At 24.2% G+C, this 16,539-nt stretch overlaps 8 protein-coding genes across 8 annotated transcripts, besides 9 other annotated features; 3 read left to right on the plus strand and 5 right to left on the minus strand.

Annotated features, from left to right (window-relative positions):
* Nucleotides 1-3,510: a repeat region.
* Nucleotides 3,511-3,549: 39 nt separating this feature from the next.
* Nucleotides 3,550-3,613: a microsatellite.
* EDI_221060 (U3 small nucleolar ribonucleoprotein mpp10, putative) lies at nt 3,610-4,709 on the minus strand (the record flags this gene model as incomplete). The annotated part of the gene is made up of 2 exons (XM_001738358.1): nt 3,610-4,514; nt 4,577-4,709. 2 exons carry the CDS (start codon nt 4,707-4,709, stop codon nt 3,610-3,612), a joined length of 1,038 nt encoding a protein of 345 aa, XP_001738410.1.
* A 147-nt stretch (nt 4,710-4,856) lies between these two features.
* EDI_221070 (uncharacterized protein) lies at nt 4,857-5,599 on the minus strand (the record flags this gene model as incomplete). The annotated part of the gene is made up of 2 exons (XM_001738359.1): nt 4,857-5,094; nt 5,208-5,599. The coding sequence occupies 2 exons, from the start codon at nt 5,597-5,599 to the stop codon at nt 4,857-4,859; spliced, it is 630 nt and encodes a 209-aa protein (XP_001738411.1).
* An 825-nt stretch (nt 5,600-6,424) lies between these two features.
* Nucleotides 6,425-6,575: a sequence feature (AT_rich).
* Nucleotides 6,576-7,452: 877 nt separating this feature from the next.
* Nucleotides 7,453-9,611, minus strand: EDI_221080 (uncharacterized protein; the record flags this gene model as incomplete). Its single annotated transcript, XM_001738360.1, has 3 exons — nt 7,453-9,260; nt 9,397-9,502; nt 9,570-9,611. The coding sequence occupies 3 exons, from the start codon at nt 9,609-9,611 to the stop codon at nt 7,453-7,455; spliced, it is 1,956 nt and encodes a 651-aa protein (XP_001738412.1).
* Nucleotides 9,268-9,299: a sequence feature (AT_rich).
* Nucleotides 9,368-9,391: a sequence feature (AT_rich).
* Nucleotides 9,612-9,893: 282 nt separating the features above from the next.
* Nucleotides 9,894-10,412, plus strand: EDI_221090 (uncharacterized protein; the record flags this gene model as incomplete). The annotated part of the gene is made up of 1 exon (XM_001738361.1): nt 9,894-10,412. The coding sequence occupies one exon, from the start codon at nt 9,894-9,896 to the stop codon at nt 10,410-10,412; it is 519 nt and encodes a 172-aa protein (XP_001738413.1).
* Nucleotides 10,413-10,431: 19 nt separating this feature from the next.
* Nucleotides 10,432-10,469: a sequence feature (AT_rich).
* A 440-nt stretch (nt 10,470-10,909) lies between these two features.
* On the plus strand, nt 10,910-11,365 carry EDI_221100 (uncharacterized protein; the record flags this gene model as incomplete). Its single annotated transcript, XM_001738362.1, has 2 exons — nt 10,910-11,036; nt 11,154-11,365. The coding sequence occupies 2 exons, from the start codon at nt 10,910-10,912 to the stop codon at nt 11,363-11,365; spliced, it is 339 nt and encodes a 112-aa protein (XP_001738414.1).
* Nucleotides 11,366-11,988: 623 nt separating this feature from the next.
* Nucleotides 11,989-13,167, plus strand: EDI_221110 (methionine gamma-lyase, putative; the record flags this gene model as incomplete). Its single annotated transcript, XM_001738363.1, has 1 exon — nt 11,989-13,167. One exon carries the CDS (start codon nt 11,989-11,991, stop codon nt 13,165-13,167), a length of 1,179 nt encoding a protein of 392 aa, XP_001738415.1.
* A 25-nt stretch (nt 13,168-13,192) lies between these two features.
* Nucleotides 13,193-13,263: a sequence feature (AT_rich).
* A 267-nt stretch (nt 13,264-13,530) lies between these two features.
* On the minus strand, nt 13,531-14,243 carry EDI_221120 (uncharacterized protein; the record flags this gene model as incomplete). The annotated part of the gene is made up of 2 exons (XM_001738364.1): nt 13,531-14,083; nt 14,137-14,243. 2 exons carry the CDS (start codon nt 14,241-14,243, stop codon nt 13,531-13,533), a joined length of 660 nt encoding a protein of 219 aa, XP_001738416.1.
* Nucleotides 14,244-14,248: 5 nt separating this feature from the next.
* Nucleotides 14,249-14,541: a sequence feature (AT_rich).
* Nucleotide 14,542: 1 nt separating this feature from the next.
* EDI_221130 (uncharacterized protein) lies at nt 14,543-16,261 on the minus strand (the record flags this gene model as incomplete). Its single annotated transcript, XM_001738365.1, has 1 exon — nt 14,543-16,261. One exon carries the CDS (start codon nt 16,259-16,261, stop codon nt 14,543-14,545), a length of 1,719 nt encoding a protein of 572 aa, XP_001738417.1.
* Nucleotides 16,262-16,510: 249 nt separating this feature from the next.
* Nucleotides 16,511-16,539: part of a sequence feature (AT_rich) that runs on past the window's edge.

A 16,539-nucleotide genomic window follows, 5' to 3' on the forward strand; every position in this document is an offset into this window, starting at 1 on the left:
TTTCTGTATTTGATATTTATATTTTAAATATATTCTTAATAATTCCTTACCACATTCATCTCGTGCTGACATTAATCCCATTCCTAATTCATTTATTATAACATATAATCTACTTTTATTGATGTTTCTACTATATAATTTGAGTTGTATCAATGACTTTCTTATTTGTTTATCTATATTCTCCAAATCACCAAGTTTCCATGGGACAATACAGAATCAATATCTTAATTTGGAGATTATATCGCTATTAATCTTTCTAATTGTATTGAGGCTGCTATATTTCATAATATTTAATGATGATAGAATAGAAGATACATCATTTAATAATCATGTATAATATTTATTAATATTTATTTTATCTCTTATTTCAATACCAAGATATTTATAATGATTAACATTAGTTACTCTTGGTAATTCAGATAATTCTCCATTTATCTAACCATTGATATTAGTCATTATCCCACTCTTTTCTATATTTATTTTTAATCATATTCTATTAAATATTTCATTTGTTAATTTGCGGGGTTTTTCCATTTCTTCGAGGCTGTTAGTTATTATCTTTAGATCGTCAATATATAATATGTGGTTTAACTGTACTTGTTTTTCTTCTCATTTCATTTTAATAGATAACTTATTAATTTGTTTATCTAATTGTTTAGATAATATATCAATAGATAATACAAATAATAATGGAGATAAACTATCACTTTGTATTATTCATCTTTGTACATTAATTATACATTCATTTTGTTGAATATAATATAATTATAGTTGTGTAATATTTAATATATGTAATATACTTTTAATTACAACTAATGGGATGCCAAAGTAAATTAAACATTGTTTAACCCATTGATGATTAATACTATCATATGCTTTAGAGACATCATAATATGTTTCTACCAACTTCCATTTATCCTTGACTAATAACTGAATGATTATAGTATTGTATAATAATCCTTCTTTTGATGCATATGTATATTTTTTACATCCAATTTGATTTTGTGATAATTGTTTTTCAATTTGATTTAGCATCAGTTGGCTTTCTATCTTCATTTTTAATAAAGATGTATATACTTTTAACATTACAATTTAAACAAGTTATTGGTCTGTAATTTTGTGGGTCTAATTTATCTCCTTTCTTGTATATTAATATTGTCCTTCCTTGGATAAATTGAAGATTGATGTTAGTAGGATTATACAACCATTTATTAAATAATTTTAATAAGAAGTTCTTTGGTTGTTCTAAATATTTAATCCAGAAGCATTGTATTTTATCAATTCAATGTGATTTCCAATTACTAATGAATTTTATTGCATGGTTTAATTCATCTAGAGTGATTACACACTTCTATTATTAATTCTATTTTCAATTAATATATCATATAAATTATTATTTATGAAATCTATATTGGTGTTATTTTCATAGATTCATTTCCAGAAATTAATTGTATTAATATTATCTGGATATTCATCTTCTTTAGGCTTATTTGGAAGTTGTCTCTTTCATTATTTCATCATTTTATAATTCCATCTAATTCTTTTCCAATTATTCTTACTTCTATTTCTATTCTTTTCATTCTTTGGTGGTATTTGTAATAATTTATTTGCTCATTTGTTTTTACTTTAATATGATATATATCATATTTTTTAATATGTAATATTCTTTTTAATTTCATATATTGATTATTATGGATTAAATCTCTTAATCTACATATTTTTGATTGTAGTATTCTTTCTATACTTCTCCTTCTACTTCTTTCTTGATTGTTATTAATAATGATGTTAATAGTTGATGTTATAGTTTTAATATAATGGTATTAATCATCTAATGTATTGATTAATATTTCATTTGTATTAATGATATTAATTATTTGATGTACTTTGTTTTTATTGTAATAATAATTATTAAATTATACATCTTCTTGTTATTTCATTTATTCTTCTTTATTTCTTCTTATTACTTCTTGTATTTCTTCTTTCTTATTTATTTTGTTAATTCTTTTAATTTAATATCTTTCATTTAGTGTGTTATTATTTCTTCTTCTTTTCTTCTATTGATTTCAATTTTATTTTCTTTCTTTATTTTAAATGTTTTCTTTATTATTTCTTTATATTCATTAATATCTTCTATTTTAATATCAAATTCATGTATTAATCTTTTTATTTCTTCTTCTTTAAGTTGACTTCTTAATTTTCTTTCTAATAACTTCAGTGCAAAACATTTATAGAGTGTTAGAATTTCTTCTTCTCTATTTGTTTGCTTCATTTGTTTTTTTTATTGTCATGATCAGATGTGGTGATCTTCTTATGCTGATTTCACATCTCTTCGATTGAATTCTGTATTATCTTTCTTTTTTTTTGGAAGATCATCTTTATTTGATGATATTTCATCAATTAATACAACATTGGGAGTGAGGTCATTCATAATTTGTGTTTCAGATGAGTCTGATATAGTGTGATTTATCTCTTCTTTTCTTCTTGTGTAATTTTATTTTGTAATTTAAATAATTTATCTTTCATGAAGTATACTTGTTGTGATAAATTGCTTACCTCAGACATTTTCCTTTCTGATTCAGCATTGAATTCGAATAATTTTCTATCACTTTCTTGTTTTTTAGTATTTATCTCATTCTCATGTTTCTTCTTTAATGATATAATGTCATTTGATAATTTATTAATGGTCTGGTCCTTCTTTTGTATTTCTTTTTTCATTTCTTCTTTCTCTTTAAGATCCTCTTCTATTCTTTTATCTTTTTCATTCTTCTTTTCTTCTTCTTCTTTTAATTTCATCTTTTCTTTTTCATTAAACATCTTCTTCTCTTCAGTAAATTCATTTTCATCATCATTTTCAATACTCATTGTATATTTCTTATTTAAGTATTTATCATTTATTTCATTTTGATTTAATTGTTTGTCATCTTCTTCATTTGTCATACTGATCGTTTCTCCATTCTATTTATTTTTGTTTTTTCTCTTACAAGTAAATACTATCTTCTCATTATTGTTGATTGTATTCTTTAATCTTAGTGTTCTTAATTTCTTCTATTTCTTGTGGTGTAAGTATTTTAATTTCTTCTTCAAATAGTCTTTTCAAATATTCTTATTTTGTATTTCTATCATTTCTTTTATTTCTTATTTGTTGATGTCTTTTATTATGGTATTGTTTATGTCTATGTTGTGTTTTATGATGTGATTTATTTGTATTATAATATTGATTGTTTCTATTTGAATTAATGATAAAATACTTATGATGATGAAAATGAATGAAGCGATGAGCGAAATGATTCATACTATTATTATTATAACTGTTATGATAATTGTTATGGTGATAGTTATTATTATGGTAATGATTAATGTGATGATTAATGTATTTCTGTCCATACAGATAATACGTGTTTTCACTCATTCTTCTATCATTTATATTTCATGGATGATATTGATTTCTCCTTCTTTTGTTATTGATTTTTTTATAATTTTTGTGTTGTTTCCTGTAATGCTTCGGCATCTCCTTCTATTTTAATTTTTTAACAAATAAAATCCATTTAAAATTAATTAACATAAACAATTACATTGAATAATTAGTCAATCAATCATTCAATTATTAACTCATCTATAAGCAGATGTTAATTTATCTAATTCTTTCATTACATATTCAAATGTTTTCATAATCTCTTTCTTCTGTTGATTTAATTCTTCATCTTTTGAGTTGAATCCATATATTTCTTTAGCATATTTTTGTTCATAAATTTCACCTAATCCAAGTTTACTTTTTTCTCCATCAAGTTCAATTTCTTTTTTCTCTTTCTTTTGGACTAATGTTTTTCTAACAACATCATCCCAACTTTGTTCTTTTATTCTTCGTCTGATGAGATCTTCTAAACTTAATGTCTGTTCTTTAGTCATTGGAGGTGGTGGTCTATTAGTATTTTGGAAGTCAATTTCAAGGTCAACTAAACTATCAACTGGTCTTTCTTCTCCTTTAACTTCACCTAACATACTCCAATGTTTTTCTTTCATATTTTCTTCTTCCAACTTAGTAATTTTATTTTTAATGATTTCTTGTTGTTTTTCAAATTCATTCTTTGGTTCTTTTTGAATTTCTTCATTGTCATCATCTTGTTCAAATCCTTCAATTGGTTGATGCTCTTCAATACTGTCATTGTTTTCTTCACTCATTTCATTTTCCTCATTACTGTCTTCTTCTTTGTCAACAACCTCATCCAAATCTCCATCTCCAAGTTCAAAATTATCCATCTCATCTATGGCTTGATTCATTTTATCCATATCAATTTCTTCATCCATATAACTTAAATCTTCTTTTTCACTATCTTCACTTTTTTCTTTTTCATTATCTTCTTCTATTTCAACAGGTTTAATGGTATCAAGTTTTTTCTCTATTTTTTTTTGAATTCCTTTAATCTTTGCTAAATTTTGTTGATTAAATTCGTTGATTTGATAATAAATTTGTTCATCTGTGAAATTATCAATGATAATACCATTAATACCATAGTCTACACATTACCTTTTCCTCTTTTGATAAATGACAATTAAATATATGAATAGTGAAACAAACATTGTAATATAAATTTTAATGCATCTCTTATTTTTTGTTGTATTGGAGTAGACACATTTGGAAAAATAGTTGTTGGGTTTTGATGAATCTGACTAAGTAATTGATGAACTTGTTGTGTCTTTTCGATTGACATGATACAATTAATATTTTTTATTTCTTTAATAACCCTATTTCCCTATTATTTCGTTCTTTTCCCAACTTTTTTCTAGTTTCTTTCACTTTTATTGAAAAACAATTTTGAAAGAATAACAAAAATATAGTTCGCTCTTTAAGAAATCATTTAGTTTGGATGAGGAAGAACTAACGAATTTGATCCTTTCATAATCCATTCTTGAGCTTTTCTTTGGTATTTCAAAAGTTCAGATGGTTCAATTTTGCTAACTCGTTCTGAACTAGGAAGAGAATAATTAGCACATTTTTCATTCAACCCAACAGATTTAGTTGATGCATTAAAAATAATTTTTGAATTAGCTTTTTGAGTGAATTCAACAGCATTTTGAATATTTTCTGGTGAACATCTAAAAATAAATAATTGTTTTGATTTTATCTGATAATAACTTTTTTGAAAAATTGATGTAAAGATATATTTTGATTTGAAAGGACACTTAAGATGATAATTATAAAAACAAACGCTAATAATTTAGCAAGAATTTCTGTTGAAATGAATCCTTTATCATCCATAAACTTTCTAATGAATGATCCTGATGAAAGAGAATTTTCTTCAAATAAACAAGCAATTTGATATGAAATATTAATTTCAGCAAATTGAATTTGGTTCATTTGACCTTGTTGGACTCTTGGTCTTCTTTGATTAGTTCGAGTTGAAGTTTGTTTTGATTTTAGATCTTGTTCTTTATGACTTTGTTCTTCAGGAATATACTCTGATGCACCAACTATGAGTTTTGTTTTCTTTTGATTCACTTTCTTACTTTTTTTATGAGACTTTTTCTTATCTTTTTTTGGTTTATCAAAATTACTGCTTGGGTTTCTTTCAACAACAGTTGGTTCTTCAGTTGCACTCATTTCAAAGTACTTTTTTGATTCCTTTATTCTAGTTCTTTTTCTAATTTCATTTTTTATTTCTTTAAAAGAAAAAGAAAGAAGAAATTTTTAGGGTTTTGATCTTTTAATCCTGAAATATAGTTCTTTTATCATTTATTTTATTATTTTCATTCAAATAAATTCAAAATATTCCAATTATTCTTGTTTGTATCCATTAAATTTCTTAAAATATTAATTTATGTAAGTCCTTTTAATCATCAAGTAATTTTTTGTATAGATTCAATCAATGAAGATCAAAAATATCTAATCTAGAAAAGTGTTGTTGAGAAGGCATTATCATTTCTAGTTTATCTATAATTTCTGATATTCTTCTATAACAAATATTACTTTCTAATTGCAAAGAATAAATATCTGTTATTTTTACCTTAAATCACTCTTAAAAATGAAAAAAGATACTTTTATTTTCATAGGTAAGAATAAATTTTTAGAAGTTTAAGAACATAGTACAAAGAAACACATAATATAAGAATACAAGACAAACAACTTTTATAAAATAAACAATTAATTGTTTCTATGTAAAATGAGAAATTAATAGAACTAGTTTGATATAATACCAACTAAATGACAAAGATTATTGTTGACAAATTAATAAATGAGTATATATTTTATTTTCTATACTATTATGAATTAGTAGTAATATCATAAGTTGTGTCTTTATTATAGTTTTATATAATGTTGATTCATAAAAATATGAATAATTTAATAATCAAAGAATATATTGTTTAATGTGAAATAAAAGTGTTAATAAAATACAAATAATCTCAAATATAAATTGTGAATGTAATGAAATAATTAATAAAAATTATTTGAAATCTAATTGATTACAACTTACAATAAATATTGATTTTGTTTGTATTATAATACATTTATAATTTTCTTTAGTAAATATTCTTAATAATATCAATAAAAGAAATAGCATATAATTTATAATTAAATTGTTCAATAACACTATCAGTTATAAAGTTATTCAATAAAAGGTATTCTTTTGTTAAGTGTTATAATCTTCAGTAGGAGATGATTAGGTTAATAGAAATTTGTTTCCTTATTCATTGTACAATTCTTCTAACAGTATTTTTAGTATTTTTATATTAGTTTTATGAAGTTTTTAATTTCCTTTTTTCAAACAATTAGTATTGTTTACTTTTTATTAATTAAGTGATGTACAATTAGAGTGTATAATATTAGATATGTATTTTAATCATAATTGAGTAATACCATTTATTTTGTTCATTTATTTTATGAACCAAAGAATAACTAAGGAAAGAGTTTAATCTATCAACAATAATGGTAGATAAAATCTCTTTAAATTAAAGAATCTTTACTTTTATATTTTATTAAAGGTTATTCTAGGTATTTAAATAATTCAAAGAATAGTAAAAATCATTATGATATAGTAACAATATAATTGATAGACAATCACAAGAATTGTTCAAGACAAGGATAATATTTAATTAGTAACTTTTTTTGTTCTATCTTTATTTCTTGTTACCTATCTTCTCTTCTTAGTTTTATCTTAGTATAATTCCTAGAAATGGGTTTTAAAAAAAAATGTTTACACCTTTTAAAAAAAGTTATCATTAGTCATAATATTTAAAGTATTGTCATTATGAAACATATTGTTGTTTAACAACAATATAAATTGTAGAAAAATTTTTAGTTGATAGTCAATAACAAAATATTATTTAATTACCTAAATGGTCTTCCATATTGATAATGAAATTCTATTAGATGTAATAAAAATTGAATTAATTCATTTAAACTCTTCAAAAGAGTTTTTAGATAATTTTTTCATATAAAAAAATCCAATTACATTCTTAATTAGATTGTTGAGCTTTTTCTTTTTGTCTACTTATTCTTTTCTTTGCTAAAGCTTTACGTCGTTTAATACGATCTTCTTTAGTAGTTCTTTTAATAACAATTTTAGTTGGTCGATCGAAATGTGCCAATGTTTTTTCTTCTGATTCTTCTATTGGTAATTTACTTAAATATTCTAATAAATCAAATCCTAACACAGGTCTTAAACTTTCAGCTCTTACTTTTGGTTTTTGTAAATAATAAATTTCACTTTCTTCATAATTTTTTACAAAAGTATTTAATTCATTAGCAATTTCTGGAGATACTTCATTTCTTAATGATAATTTTGTTGCATTACTCATTAATTTATTTCCAACTGATTTTAATAAATCAGGATGACAAATAAATGGTTGTGATAATTTATTTGTTATTTGATAATTTTCTAAATTTCCTGGATCAGAAGTATTTGGGAAAATGGATTTAAGGTCATTATATTGTTCAATAACATTTTTTTCAAGTGAATTGAGATTAAATCCACGTTCTTTTCTTGTGTTTGTTTCATCTAATACTTTTTGTAATGTAGAAAAGATGATATAAGAAGCAAAATAATTATGACATCTATAAACTAGAGAAGTACATAATGAAATAAAAAATTGATATGAATCGTTAATATCAATTCCAATCATTCTTTTTACAAATGCAGAATATTTATCTCCACGAGATGCAATATCATGAGTAAATCGAACATATTTTGAATCAATACCTTTTGTTTCTGATGAAATATCTTGAGTTAAATTATTAAGATAAATAGAAATAGGAATAAGAAAATATAAATGAGCATCTAATTCTGTCATAATATCAGCAACAATATTCTCATTAATATAACATAATCTAATTTTTTTACTTTGAACTTTAATTTGAACTCCTTTCTTTTGCATTTCAATTTTTCTATTAGCTACAGCAACATTAACACATTCAGAATCAAAAACTAATGAACAATATTTATTCATAAATTTTAATATTGTATCACAATATGGTGTATGAAAATCTTCATTATAATTAACATACCAAAAGAATATTAAATTCATTATTGTTTGTTCTATTTCACATGGATCTTTTGGATATGATTTATATTTTTCATCAGTTTGACAATCAAAAAGAGCAAATAAAAATTCACTCATTACATCTGCTGCAATCATTTTCTTATTTTTAAATGGAAAAGTAATAGCATAACCTTCAATAAGAACATTTTGATAATTAACTCCTTGTTCTTCATTAGAATTATCTCTATATGCCATATCTAATTGTGCTTTTAACAATCCTCTAAAATTAAATAATTCTTTAATATATGAATTTGTTACTGATAATGGTTTTTTATCTGTTTTCTTTTTAGGAATTCTAGTAAAAACATCTGTTTCTATCTTTTTAAAAAATTCGGTTGCTTTAAATATTTTCTTTTTGTCTTTTGTTAAACAATGTGCAATAGCTTTAGAAAGACATTCAATAGTTTTATCATATTTTTTAAAGTTAAATTGATTTTCAGGATCATTTTCTGGAATATTTGTTTGATTTAAGACAATTTTAGCAAATGGTTCTTCAATTGAAAATAAATACATTACATAATTAAGTCTATATAATGCAATATTTAATCCACTTTTTGTTCCATTTGAATAAAATTCTTTACAAAAAGCTAAAACACTTTGACATAAATATTTTATTGCTTTTTCAGTAAGAATTATCCATCTCCCACGATGATTTGGTGATAGAATTTCATCAGTTGTATAACATAATGGGGTAAGTGCAATGATTCGTTGATAAACGTTATTTACTATTTGTTATTAATTTTTATGTTTTTATTTTATATATACAATTTTGGTAAAAAGATAAGAAACTTACAATTAATATCAATATTTAATCAATAATCCTTTTACCTTCTTTATTTTATAAATTAATATTAAACAAACAAATTGGTAATACACTATTTGAAAGAATGTCTATAGAAAATTGTTCTGGAAATATTTCGTCTTTTTTCATTTTATTAAAATCTTCAACAATTTCAAGTGCAGTTACCTAATCAATTAACTTCTTTTTTTTATAACTCTTTTTTGTTTAAATGAAAAAGTAATTCATTACAAACTAATGGTGTTACTGGTGGAATAGATGCTGATTTTCGTGACATGTTATTCTTTTTCAAGATTGAAATAAAGTTTTTTTCACATTTTTTTCTTCTTTTTTGTTTTTAATTTTTCTGACTTTTCTTCAATCTAATCTTCATCATTCTTTAACTGGTTCAATTTTCCAACCCAAACATTAAGCAACACATTACTCCTCTTTAACAAATAACACAAAAAATTACTTTCAATTAACTTTGTGTTGTTAAATTCAATATTTTATTGGAAAGCTAGTGGTATAAACAAATTGATACATCTGTAAAATAAAAAGAAACTAGTAAATTCAGTTAATGGAGGAACACACATATATTGAAGGCTGGGAAAAATTGAAAGAAAATGATATTGATCTCAAACTAATGAGAATGGGATTTGAGACAATTACTGAAAAATCTAAAATCAGTCCCGAAGTAACTCCTGACGAATTAATGACAAACGTCTTTGATATTGTCTCACAACTAAACATGATATCAAACAAATTTTATTCGGGATATGATAAAGGCAATAAAGAAAATGAATTTAATAAGGAGTCTGACTCAGAAAAAGTTTCCTGTGCAAATCAATGGAACAAAATTATCATCCCAACAGATGAAGATGACGTTCATACATTCTTTATTGGTGGCAGTCCTTATTTTGTAGAAGAAAATAAGGTCCTACTTCAATCTCAAAAAACAAATGGGAACGAAACAGTTTTAATGACAGAAGAAGAGATGAGATCATTTTATGACATTTTTGACTATTTGTCTTCTTCTCAATTACAAACCACAAAAGAAATGATGAATGAGTTTAAAAAATCTTCAAATGATAACTAATTGTAATGAATTTCTGTTCTATTTATTTAATAATTAACATCAATTTATTTTTATATTGAAACAATTGTAAATAAAACCAAAAATCTTTCATCAATTAATTCTTTTTGATAAATATTGAAATTGCTAAAAAAAAGTTCTTTTAATCTGTTTTATTCGAAAGAGCATTTACATTTAAATATATTAAATTTGGAAAAGAGGAATGGGACTAATTTTTTTGTGTATACATTGTGGTTGGTGTCAGGCATTCCATTAACGAAAGAAAACTAATTAGTAAAAGCTCAATTAAAAACTAAAGATTTAAAAAGAATTGAACAAATAGTTGTAAACTTCATAACAATGATAAACACGTTACTTCCTGAAAAAAAAAAGAGATAGAAAATACCTTTCTTATAATATAAGACAATGTTTTTGTTTTACAACAGGAAGGTTTAAACTACACAATAGAAGAAAAAAATGAATGTTGAAAAATTTAATGAAAAATCAAAGTTGTGATAAGTATGTTTGAAAAGGAAAGTGAAGCAGTAGACTTTATTAATAATAAAGTGAAAAATATTTTCAAGAAATATCAATATGATGTTAGTAGTCATCAATTAAAGAAGAAACAATTTGATAAAAAGAAAATAGGTGAGTTAAATCAATTAACTGAACTTGAGAAAAGAAAACTTGAACAACATAAAGAAAGATTAGTATTAGAGATTCCTGATAAAGTATTGAATATTATTAACTAAATAGAAGAAATAGAAAAACCAATTAGGACCGCATTAGCACGAATCAAAGACAAACTCATACAAGCCCTAAACAATGAAACAAAATTTAAAGAATTGCCTATTAATTCAAAACAAAAAGAAAATGAAATCAAATACAACAACTATTCGAGAAAAAATCAAACCAAATCAATTATTGAAATTTTGGTTAATCTGTTCGTTTGTTCAATTAAGAATTTCCAATGGTGATGAAAAGAAACTATTCATAAGAAACTAAAAGAAAAGAACTTGCTCGAAAATAATTAGAAAAAGCACTTAGTTCATTACTTAATCATATTATTACAAACGCCCAAATTGTTATTAAAATTGTGAAAACTCGAGTAGAAGTACTTGATTCTGTGACAATGGTTTATATAAACACCAAAGAAAAAACCAAGGTTAAGAATCATTCAACACAAAAGTGATCAAAGAGAATTTAGTTAGCGGTTTTAGTAAAGCTAAAACAAAAGGATTAGAATGATGGTTAATAAAGGTTAATAACAAACTTGTAATAAGAAGAAGGACTAACACTCTTTTTTGTTTAAGAAAAATTAAATAGAATAGAAAAAGATACTAGAGATGAATAGTAAAAGGGACTTTGAGAGGTAGAATGCTTCTATTCAACAGTTTTGAAAAAAAGATAAAAAAAAGAAGGAAATAGTGTTATTATGGACTGTCGAAAAACACTTTTACTCGAAACAAATAACTTCCCGAAAAAAAGCAAGAAAAAGACTGTAAACAAAGAAAGATAAAAAGAATTATAGAAAATAAATGGGATAACCCTAAAAATATTTAAATAATTACACATCTAATTAATAATAAACAACATTGTTATGTCTCAATTGAAGGATTTACAAACGAGAGTTTTACATACTCCATCTAAATGGGGAGAACCATTACATGCACATACCTTCCCAATTTTCCAAACATCAACATATCTTTTTGATGATACTCAAATGGGAGCAGATTTATTTGGAGGAAAAAGAGAAGGACATATGTATTCTCGTATGGGAAATCCAACCGTTGAATATTTTGAAGAACTTGTCAATTCATTAGAAGGAGGAGCTGGAACTGCAGCATTTGGTTCAGGAATGGGTGCTATTCATTCTGCAACAATGGGACTTCTTAAAGCTGGTGATCATCTTATTTCTGGTGATACCCTTTATGGATGCAGTGTTGAATTATTTGGAAATAGATTTAAAGATATGGGTGTTGATGTTTCATTTGTTAATACTGCCTCAGATGAAGCTGTTGTAAAAGCATGGAAACCAAATACAAAGATGGTTTATTTAGAATCACCAGCAAATCCAACATGCAAAATTTCAGACATTAAAGGAATTGCTAAGATTTGTCATGAAAAAGGTGCTATTTTGGTTGTTGATTGTACTTTTACTACACCAGTATTCCTTCCAGCTTTAGAACTTGGAGCAGATGTTGTTCTTCATTCAATTACTAAATATATTAATGGACATGGTGATGTAGTTGGTGGTGTTGTTACAACTAAATGCCCAGAACTTCTTCAAAAGATTAAAGCATTTAGAAAAGATACTGGATCATTGATGTCACCAATGGACGCTTTCTTATGTATTCGTGGAGTTAAAACTCTTCCAATGAGAATGAAAGTTCATATGGAAAATGGACTTAAAGTTGCAAAATTCTTAGAACAACATCCAAAAATTAAACAAGTTAATCATCCAGGACTTGAATCCTTCCCAGGTCATAAAATTGCTATGGAACAAATGAAAGGATTCGGTTCTACTTTCTCATTTGAAATGCAATCATTTGAAGCTGCTAAAAAACTTATGGAACATGTTAAATTATGTGGATTAGCTGTTTCTCTTGGAACTTTAGATACTCTCATTGAACATCCTGCTTCAATGACTCATGCTGCTGTTCCAGAACATCTTCTTAAACAACAAGGTTTAACTAGAGAACTTGTAAGAATTTCAGTTGGATTAGAAAATCCAGACGATATCATTGCCGATTTGAAACAAGCTCTTGAACAATGCTAATTGAATAAAAATGAATCCAATAAAGAATTATTTTTATTTAATAAAATTTTTCTATTCTTGAAATATATAACAAATAAATTTTTATATTATTTTAAACCTGATAAGGAAGAGTATTAGTTTTATTTCAAAATAAAACTAGTAATTTCATTTATCATTAAGAAAAAAGTATTATTAACATAAACACTATTTATCATTTATTTGAGAATAAAAGCATAATTTATTGTAAACTAACCAAACAACATTCAGACGTAGAAGTAAAAAATAACAAACAAATGAGAATATTACGATAATACTCTTTGTTAATTTAGTGATTTGATAAGGAAAGGTGTCATGAGACAAAAGAATAAAAGAAAAACTAAATTATTAATGACGATAATGGTATAGAATAATAAATGTCATAATTACAGTAATAATGTCAATTGATAACATCAACGTTATTCCAAGATAAACTGAAACATAATAATTCATTATCCCAGCTATTAGAATAGCCCCATGAAGAGATACAAATATAATTGAGTATATAATATCTTTCTTATTAAGATGTAATAACAAAGAAAGACTAGTATATGAGCATATTAAATACACAGAGTAACAAAAACCATTGAAAGCAACAATAGTAAAATTTCCGATGACTGGATTTAAAAGATAAAGGTCTGCATCTCCTGTTGATAAAAGTAAATAAGGAACGTTATGAATTAACACCTGACATACAGCAGCACCAACCCCAAGACCAAGTCCAACTAATTTAATTTCATCAAATTTTTTTGTAAAATAATGAACTCCAATTAGTGTTGTAAATCTAATAACTTCTGTAATAATAAATGAATAAATAATCAACACATAATGTTGATGTGAAAAAGGTAATACTAACCATATCAAAGCAATAACACTTAAAGCTATTAACCATGAAATTGAACTATTGTATAAGTATTACTTTTATTCATTAAGTTTATTCAACATTTAACAAACCCTGCAATAGACGCTATCAGTTGTTGACTATTTTTCATGGCAAAATAAATAAGGAATATTAATGAAACTCCACTTGCAACAAAAATACTCGCCAAGCAGAACAACATAAACGAAAATTAATCTTAAGATTTTTAAGTTTTTGAAATTTTTTAATAAAAAAAAATATATAAATTGTTATTAAAAACAAAAAATAAGTAAAGAATAAATAATAAAGAAATTATAAATTTTTGATTTAAAAGACAATTCAAATAAAAAGACTCAAATGGATAATTTAAAAAACATTTAAGTCAAAAAATTATTGATAATATAAAACGCTAATGATTTAATGTTATAATAAAATTAAAATAAGTTTTAATTGTTAAAAGTAAAATATCAATTGAGTATTTTTTATTTCTTAAAATATTTCTTAAAGTCCTTGTTTTGTTTTATAGTCAATATACCTTTCTAAATTATTTATTACATCTTCTAATGAAGTATCATCTTCTCTAATATGTTCTAAAGTATAAGAGATGAATGATTTATAATGTTCTTTGATAGTTTTATAGAGACCAGTACTTTTTAGTATTTCGTTAGTATTTTCTTCAGCAAATAAATCTAATACGATATTTAAAACAGCGTCATACAGTATTTCAGTAGTTTCTTCCAATTTAATAGATAACATATTTTTGACAAACAAAGCAATAGAACGTAATGGAGCTTTTTCTTCTTTTCCAATAACACTTAAGATATAACATAAATTAATAATAGTAGGTAATTCAGATTGACATTGTAGTGGAGTGTATTGTTGATATTTTCTTGTTAATTCCCACATAATTGTATATTGACTTTTTTCTGTTTCATTATTTCCTTTTAATAATAGTCTATGATAACACATTAAACTACCATCTAATAGTGCATGTTCTATTGTATTTAAATTTGCCATTGAATTCTTTTTTATGTATTGAGATAATAATGGGAATAATATTTGAGCCAATGTAGAATGTGTTCCATTAATTTCTATTTGATACGAATTATCTAATATAAGTAAAACATTGTTTAATGCACTAAATGTAGTTTCAATAATTGATACAATAAGAGATTCTGTTTTATTTATTGGGTGTTGTATAATTTTAACTAATATTTCTGGTATTTTTGATTCTTCAATATTTTTCTTTATAACTGGATTTGGTTCATCATCAAATGTTGTAATATTTGTTAATAATTCAATTCCCATTTTTAATGCTTTAATTTTGGTTATAATTGTTTTAAGTTCATTTGATGTTTTAACAAATATATCAGTATTTAACTCATCTTCTTCATTTTCTTTGTTATTTTGTTTTGTTTGAATCGAGTGTGTTTCGAGTTGTGTTTTAATTGTTTCATATTGTTCTATAATAGAACAGTCAATAGTTCTCATAATAATTGGTAAAATAATAGGTAACGTTTTATGGATAACAGGATGAATATTATGAAGAATCGTTGCATAACATATCTTCATTGAATCTGGTAATTTAGAATCACATAACTTTGTTAAAATATCATAATATTGAGGAATTTTTTGAGTTAATAACTCTACACAAAGTTGATTATCATCTGTTAAAACAACAAGTAAACGAGAAACATTAATTGGAATAGAATATGGTTCTTCTGTTGGATTAAGTAAATTTATTAAATGGATTAATAAAGGAGATGTTGTTATATTTGCTAAATATTCTGGTGAGTACTCACAAAAATCAATAAGAACATTAATAATGTTTTCTAACAAATGAACATCTTCTTTCATATTCTCTTTAATATCAATCATATGACTCATTTGGTTCATCATTAAAGTTAATAATTTACTTTGTTTTTCTATAGTTTTATTATTATCTTGATACATTGCATGAATAAGGAAATAAAGATCAGCATGAAGGTCTAATTTAATATCATCTTTAAGAAGTAATTTATATATCATTTCCATCAATCCTCGTTTTACTAAAACAACGCTAAGATCATTACTCATTTCCATTGCTAATGTTTTACATGTATTACTTAAATTATAACAAAAGTCTGATCGTTCTTCTTCTTTTGTTGGAACTTTTTGTTCAAATTGTTGTATAAAATTATTAATGATATTCTCTATATTATCTGGTTCGCTTCTCTTCATTAAACACTCAATTAAAATAATTTATTTTCTTCATTTTTCTTTTTGTATTTTTTAGGGTTTTATTAAAAGTTGAAGTTGATAATGAAAATAACATGTTTGAGTTATTACTCACTTTTGATTTCCTTTGCAGTTAATAGTCAATTTAAGGGCTTCTTAATGCTATTAAATTTATTCAAACAAATCTTGAATGAAAAAGAAAAATAAAATAACTACTCAAAGAAGTACAGTGAAAAATTAATTTATGCTTTCATAATAAGAAAATAAAATATTATTTTACT

The sequence above is a fragment of the Entamoeba dispar genome, genomic scaffold (assembly GCF_000209125.1).
Source record: "Entamoeba dispar SAW760 scf_1105229461275 genomic scaffold, whole genome shotgun sequence".
In the NCBI taxonomy this organism is placed as follows: Eukaryota; Evosea; order Mastigamoebida; family Endamoebidae; genus Entamoeba; species Entamoeba dispar.